The sequence below is a fragment of the Rhinopithecus roxellana genome, chromosome 16 (assembly GCF_007565055.1).
Source record: "Rhinopithecus roxellana isolate Shanxi Qingling chromosome 16, ASM756505v1, whole genome shotgun sequence".
Taxonomy (NCBI): Eukaryota; Metazoa; Chordata; class Mammalia; order Primates; family Cercopithecidae; genus Rhinopithecus; species Rhinopithecus roxellana.
This window is the reverse complement of record NC_044564.1, coordinates 89,632,847-89,640,941: the sequence shown is the minus strand read 5'-3', so window position 1 is coordinate 89,640,941 and position 8,095 is coordinate 89,632,847. Positions and strand designations below refer to the sequence as shown.

The window sequence follows — 8,095 nt, the reverse complement described above, 5'->3', positions numbered from 1 at the left end:
ATCTAGAGACAGAAAGCTGATTAGTGGTTGTCAGGGGTTGAGGGAAGGAGGAAATGAGGAGGGATTAAGTGAATTAATGCGTGTTAACACCTTAAATTTGGGCAACTGCCCAATCACACAGACAGTGCAGTCTCATTCATGGGTTGCATGAAAAAACAAAGAGAAAAGCTGGGGCAGAAATACCAACATGTATGCTATTCAAAATATAAAACCTAAGTATACAGACAGACTACGTTCCTTAATGAGCAGATTCAATATTATAATATTGAATTGTGCCAATTCAATATTATATTATATTATATATTATATTATATTCAATATTGTGCCAATTCTCCTCCCACAATCTCTCAAAAGTTGCAAAGTAATGCGATGTAATGCAATTTTAATCCAAATGGCATGATTATATAGACAAGAAAAAACTGATTGTAAAATTTATATGAAATATAAAGGTGTGAGAATTGCAGGGAAAATTTTCAAATGGAAGATTATTAAAGAAGAAAGGAGTGTGAAGACCCTGCTCTATATGGTAGAAGTCAAAGACAGCTACCATCAATTCTTTCCCTTCCTCAACACACAGTCCTTATCAAGAGGTGAGGAATAACTCCCCTCCCCTTGAATCTGGTTGCCTTGCGACTTGCTCGATCCACAGAATATGACATAAATTCCATTCTGGGAATTCTAGGATTGGGTTGTTTGTTTGTTTGTTTGTTTATTTTTTAGACAGAGTCTCGCTCTGTCACCAGGCTGGAGTGCAGTGGTGCCATCTCAGCTGACTGCAACCTCTGCCTCCCAGGTTCAAGAGATTCTCCTGTCTCAACCTCCCGAGTAGTTGAGACTATGAGTGCATGCCATCACACCCAACTAATTTTTGTATTTATTTATTTATTATTAGAGATGGGTTTCACTATGTTGGCCAGGATGCTCTCGATCTCATGACCTGGTGATCTGCCCACCTCGGCCTCCCAAAGTGCTGGGATGACAGGCCTGAGTCATCGCACCCCGGCTGATTTTATTCTTTTTTTTTAAAGAAACTGAAACTTCTACTTCAGTCTCTTGGAAGCCTTGCTCCTGGGAAGCTCTTCCTTGAGCCTAGTTGCCACTCCATTCCACCAGGCCACATATGTCTTCTCCAGGCAACAGTCTACATGAATTGCCAGTCATGTAAGTGAGTTTCAGATGACTGTGGCCCCAGCTAACATTGGACTGTAACACATGTGAGAGGCCCCATGCAGAACCACCTAGAACCATGGAGATCAACCACCCTGCAGAAGCATGAAGTTAAGCTTAGGGGTGGTTAATTACGCAAAAATAAGTAAACAGAGCACTCCACCAGGTATTAAACATTATTACAAATATTATGTAATTAAAACAATACAGAACAGACCAGGGTTCACTACAAGATCAATGGGACAGGATAAAGTTACACATAAAATGCCCCCTGGTGACCACAGGGATTTGTCACAGATATCATCACTTAGAAGCCCTACAGCAGTTTCCCTGGTCACCTTCCAGTCACCTCTACACCTTGGCTCCTTTTAGCACTCCTCCCTGGCTTATCACTATATGGAATTACTTTATCTCTTTGTATTGTCTGTCACCTGCCACCATAATGTGAATTTCTAGACCTCCATAGCATCTAAAGCCCTAGAACAGTTCTTAGAACACAGAAGGTGCTCGACAAATATTTTCTGAAAGAAAAAGAAGATGCTTCAATACCTCAGTTTATTAATGAGGTGGGGCTACCATATGGCTGCCTGAACAAACACAGCTTGACATTCACTTTCTTGCTAATGACTGAAGTGTATTAACTTGTGTAATCACACAACTACCCTATGGGGTAGGTGCCCTTATTTCTCCATTTAGCAGATGAGGAAACTGAAGCACAGAGGGGCCAAGTATCTTGACCAAGGTCACACAGCTTTTAAGTGCCAGAGCCAGGACTCAGATCCTCACAGGTCTGGCTCCAGAGCCCCCAATTTAACCTCGTAACCTCTCTGCTTTACTGGGCTAAACCTTCACCACCTGGAACTCTCCAGGTGCTCGTAAGCGAGTGCTGCCCAACTCCCATCATGAACTCGGAAGACCTGTCATTTTCTGAAATTTTCATATGGAAAAAGAAATTCAATAGAAAATTATATGGAAAAAATACAACTCTGTGTTAATATTAGAAAATCCATAGTAACATGTAGAATGAGGAGGTTTCCTCAAGCCCAACTATACAGGTCAGATCGGTTGAAAAAATAAAACTAACAAATTTTTACATGCAATATTTGAAAATCAAAGGCTAATATCTTTAAATAAGCAAAGGTTTATTAATATTCCTTGACAAACAAACAGGAAGTGGGAAAATGGGCAACTGACACAAATCGATAACTAACTGTGAGGACATGGGTGGCGGAGTCTCTCCTAATCCTATATTCTTGGAGATCTGGATGCCTGCCATTCGCCTATGGGAAGAACAGAGGCGGTCATGGAAAACAGCATTTAATCTAGAAAGGGCCACAGTGAGGTCAAAGGGCGGTCTCAGGGCAGTCTTAAGAGCTTCCCATCCCCAAAGAACTGGCAAGGACTCCCCAGGTGCTAGTAAGCGACTGCTGCCCAACTCCCATCACGAACTTGGAAGACCTGTCATTTTCTGAAATTTTCACAACTTCTAAGACACTAGTTATTGGGGAAAACTTCAAATTATTTAAATAATGAGAGGCGAGTAACATTGCTAAACTCATGAATACTCTGTATTTAAAAACTCCACTGGCGATCAGGGTACACAGCATCTCTACTACTGATGCCTGATGCTGACCATCCCCCAACCCGTGGGCCCGCGGACCCCAGCCCGGACCCCACCTCCTCCCAGCATCTGACACAAGGATTCTCACCACACTCCCCAGAGACTCGCCTGCCCAGGGCCCCTCTCTAACCCCACATAGCTCAGGTCTCTGACCCAGAGACAGCATTACCGACCCCTCCTACTATCTATTTCCAGATTAGAGTCCCTGATCCCAGAGGCCTTGTCTACAATAACTAGCTCTTACAACTACGTCCACTTCAGGAACCGCCCTGTGATGTCAGAACTTTGAGGCCGCCCGGCCAGGGCTGCACATGCTCAGTGAGGCCGGCGCCCGCCAGTAATAAACATGGCTCCCTAAAGCCGCTCGGGCTCAAGAGCAACATGGAGGCCTGCACTTAATCGCTCTTCTCCGGAGGCGGCCATACTGAGGAGGCATCTCTTCCGTGCAGGCAGGCTGTCCTGGGGACCTCAGAGATTCTCTCCAGCGGCAGCGGAAAATGGGCAACAGGTGGATTCGGGTCCAGATTCCGGCAGGAGGGAATTTGGGATCGAGATCTGGAAAAAAAGCATTAGACTGGAAGAGGACGCGATGGAGTCGGAGCCGCTGGCGGGGACAAAACCCTGGAGCTGGAGAAGGCGCCGGTGGGAGGCAAGGCGCCGACGGACTTTACCCGCGGACGCGTCGCAGGCGTCTCCGCGCACGGTGGTGGCCGTCGCAGCTGGTGCGGAAGTGTCGGCGTGTTTCGGGCGCTCCGCTGGGACGGGGGTCGCTCGCCGTGAGTCTCCGCTTCCCCAGCTGTACGGTTGGGACAAGAACAGTAACCCTCGCCAGTCAAGACAGGCCGGGGCTGTCGCGAGGGTCCACGCCTTAGAGCAGGCCCCTATCGTGTTCAGGGCCCTGAGATGGGGTCTGACTCAGTTCCTGCGGGGAAATTCTCCAGTGACCCAGTGAGTGCCCTTCAGTTCAAGACCACCAGGAGCACACTTGTAAAAAATATAATTACATTGCAGCAAGGAATGGGGTACTATGGGTCATCTCAGTGGGAGGAGTTAGAAACTGTTGAACGATTTGGGCTTTAATTGGTTGATTTCCGATAGGGTCTCAGAAAGTGAAGATTTTAGATTGGATGCTTTCAGAAGTGGCATCAAGACCTTGTTTTTTATCTGCATTTAGACAACATTATAAAATGCCCTTGTTTTTGTTTGCACTTATCACGGTCTCCGATTAACCTTCTGAAGTTGATATTTTTCTGTGAGATTGTTTATATCCAACAGGAAAACAAAATGACCTGGCCATGAGCATCAGACCGGCGTGTAATAACATTAAGGCCTAACTGTGACCCAAATATTGACAGAATTGAAGTTAAAAATAGTTCTACAGCAATAGAGTCTTCAATACTCCATTTAAAATATTGCATAGAAGCTGGACATGGTGACTCATGCCTTTAATCTCAGCCACCTGGGAGGCTGCGGCAGGCGGATTGCTTGAAGCCAGGAGTTCGAGACCAGCCTGGGCCTTTTGGCCTGTCTCGGCTTTTAACGTGCCTTCCTCACTCAGCTTAATCATTTCTCACTTTTGATTTTTAATAAGAGATGTGTGACTCTTACTTTCACTTGAACACATAGAGGCCTTTGTAGAGTTATTAATTGGCATAATTTCAACATTGCTGTGTCTCAGAAAACAGGGAGACCTGAGGAGAGGGGTAGATGGAGGAAGGGCAGAATGATAGACCCATTGGAACACACGTATGTATCAATTAAGCTCATTGTCTTTTGGGGAGCATGGTTTGTGATGCCCCAAAACAATGACAATGGTAATACAACAATCACTGATCACAGATCACCATAACAGATATAATAACAACAAAACATTTCAAATATTGCAAGAATTACAAAAATGTAACACAGAGATACAAAATAAGCACATGCTAGCAGAAAAGTGGCACTGGTAGACTTGCTTGATGCAGGGTTGTCACAAACCTTCAATCTGTAAAAAATGCAATATCTGAGAAGCATAATAAGGTGAAGTGCAATGAAACAAGGTAAGCTTGTGTATGTATGCATGCACACACCAGTACACATCCACCTATCCACACACAAATCTTTGTACAAACAAATCCTGTATTTTCAAATCCAAGAATACATTATTTGCACCTTAAAAACATGTCATCCTTGTAGTGTCCTTTTCTGTCTTTGTTAGGGTAATGCTGGCCTCATAAAAAATGTTTGGAAATGTTCCCTCCTCTTCAACTTTTGGAAGAGTTTGTGAATAAATGGTATTAATTCTTCTTTAAACATTTGCTAGAGTTCTCCAGTAAGCTATCTGGTCTTGGATTTTCCTTTTTCAGGAGTTTTTTGACTACTGACTCAATATTTTTACTCATTATTCATCTGTTTTGATTTTCTACTTCATGTTTCAGGCTTAGTGGATGTGTGTTTCTAGAAATTTATTCTAAGTTAAGCAATTTGTTGACACATAGTTTAGAGTAGACTATTATTATCCTTTGTATTTCTATGGTACCAATTTTAATATCTCCTTTTTTGTTCTAATTTTATTTATTTGAGATTTCTCTCTTTTTTCTTAGCCTAGTGAAAGATTGGTCAATTTTTATTATCTTTTCAAAAAATCAGCTTTTCATTTCATTGCTTTCTATTGTTTTTCTAGTCTATTTCATTTATTTCTGCTATGGTCTTTGTTATTTCCTTCCTTCTTCTAATTTTGGGCTTGATTTTTTCTTTGACGTTTATTGTTTATTTGAGATCCTTTTTCTTCATTTAGCACTTATCTGTATAAACTTCCCTCTTAGAACAGCTTTTGCTGCATCTCATAAGTTCTAGTATGTTGTGCTTTCATTTTAGTTTGTCTCAAGATATTTTATTTCTTTTTTGATGTTTTCTTTGATCTGTTGGTTGTTCAGGAGTGTGTTGGTTGATTTCCACATATTTGTCACTTTTCTAAGTTTTCTCCTGTTTTTAATTTTCAGTTTCATGCCACTGTGGTCAAAAAGAATACTTGGTAAGATGTTAGTCTTCTTAAACTTGCTAAGACTTGTTTTCTGGCCTAATATATGACATATGTTGGAGAATGTACTGTGTATGCTCGAGAAGAATGTGTATTTTGTTGTTTTGGAAAGGAATGTCCTGTATATCTGGTCCATTTGATCTATAGTGTAGTTCAAGTCAGCTGTTTCCTTATTGATTGTCTGTCTGAATGATGAATCCATTGTTGACAGTGGGATATGGAAAGTCCCTACTATTATTGTATTATTGTTGTCTACTTCTGTCTTCAGATTTGTTGATATTTGCTTTATATAATTAGGTGCTCCGATGTTGGGAGAATATGTATCTGCAGTAGTTCTATCTTCTTGATGAATTGACCCTTGTATCATTCTATAATGACTTTCTTTGTCTCTTGTTACAGTTTTTGACTTAAAGTCTATTTTGTTTGTTGTAAGAATAGCTACTCTTTCTTTTTTGTTGTTCCCTCTCTTTCCTTTCAGTCTATGTGTGTCTCTGAAGGTGAAGAGAGTCTCTTATAGGTGGCGTATATTTGGTTCTTGTTTTACTCTCCATTCAGCCACTCTGGGTCTTTTGTTTCCCTAATTTGGTCCACTGATATTTGAAGTAACTATTGATAGGTGTTTTGTAGTTTCTTTGTTCTTTTATTTCTCTCTGGCTGTGCATGATTTGATTATTTTGATTATTTTCTGTAGTGGTATACTATGATTCTTTGCTGTGTCTTTGTATTAATTCTTTTTTAAACATGTGGTAAAATTCTCATTTGTGTATCTATTACGTTTCATCTTTGTGATTATCATGAGTCTTACATAAAACATCGTATGCGATCATGTGCCACATAAGGATGTTTTGGTCAATGATGGGCCACATATACAATGGTGGTCCCATAAGGTTATAACATTTTTGTTTTATATGTTTAGATACATTTAGATACACAAATGCTTGTCATTGTATTACAGTTGCCTACAGCATTCAGTATAGTACAATGCTGTACAGATTTGTAGCCTGGAAGCAATAGGTTATACCATATAGCCTGGGTGTGTAGTAGGTGGTATTATCTAATTTTGTGTAAGTACACTCTGTGATATTCACACCGTGATAAAGTTGCATAATGAGACATTATTCAGAACATATCCAAATTAAGAAATGCATGATTGTAGTTACAATGGTCTATTTTAAGTTGATAACAACTTAACTTCAATCATATACGAAACCCCTACACTTTACTCCCCTCCACTTTTTATGTTTTTTGATGTCAGAGTTTATTTCTTTGTATATTTTGTAGTTATATTTATTTGTAATATTAACCTTTTAAAAGTTAAAGTGATTATACTGCATCATTGCAGTATTAGGAGTATTTTGAATTTGACTGTATAGTTACTTTGACCAGTGAATTTTATAACCACATATGGTTTCATGATACTAATTAGTCTTATGGCATTTCAGTTTGAAGAACTCCCTTTAGGATTTCTTATAAAGCAGATCTAGTGACAATGGACTCCCTTAGATTATTTTGGGGGGCTTCTGAAAACATCTGTAAGTCCTAGCCAGAGCAATTAGGTAAGAAAAAGAAATAAAAGTCATCCAACTTGGAAAAGAAGTGAAAATGTCTCTGTTTGAAGATGACATGATCTTATATAGAGAAAATTCTAAAGGCTCCAATTAAAAACTGTTAGAATTAAGAAACAAATTCAGCAAATTTGCAGAACACATAATTAACATTAAAAAAAACCTGTTGTATATCTATATACTAACAGTGAACTATCCCAGAAAGAAATTAAGAAAACAGTCTCAGGCCTGGCACAGTGGCTCACGCCTGTAATGTCAGCACTTTGGGAGGCCGATGCAGGAGGATCACTAGTTTAGGAGATCAAGACCAACCTGGCTAACACGGTGAAACCCCATCTCTACTAAAAATACAAAAAATTAGCCAGGCATGCTGGCAGGTGCCTGTAGTTCCAGCTACTCGGGAGGCTGAGTCAGGAGAATGGTGTGAACCCAGGAGATGGAGCTTGCAGTGAGCCAAGATTGCGCCACTGCACTCCAGCCTAGGCAACAGAGCGAGACTCCATCTCAAAGAAAACAATCTCATTAACAATAGCATCAAAAAATTAACTACTTAGGAATACATTTAAATAAGAAAGTAAAATATATACCAAAAACTATAAAACACTGATAAAAGAATTTGAAGAAGACACATATCTCTATTACTCACTGTGATCTACAGATATAATGCAACCCCCATCAAAATTTCAATGGCATTTTTCAAAGAAATGGAAAAAAGCAATT

General features: G+C 40.3%; 1 protein-coding gene across 1 annotated transcript; it reads left to right on the top strand.

Moving 5' to 3' along the window:
• The first annotated feature begins 1,996 nt into the window (after positions 1 to 1,996).
• Positions 1,997 to 3,753, top strand: LOC115894019 (uncharacterized protein FLJ76381-like). Its single transcript, XM_030920320.1, has one exon. It carries the CDS (start codon positions 3,378 to 3,380, stop codon positions 3,738 to 3,740), a length of 363 nt encoding a protein of 120 aa, XP_030776180.1. The 5' UTR covers positions 1,997 to 3,377; the 3' UTR covers positions 3,741 to 3,753.
• The last annotated feature ends 4,342 nt before the right edge of the window (positions 3,754 to 8,095 follow it).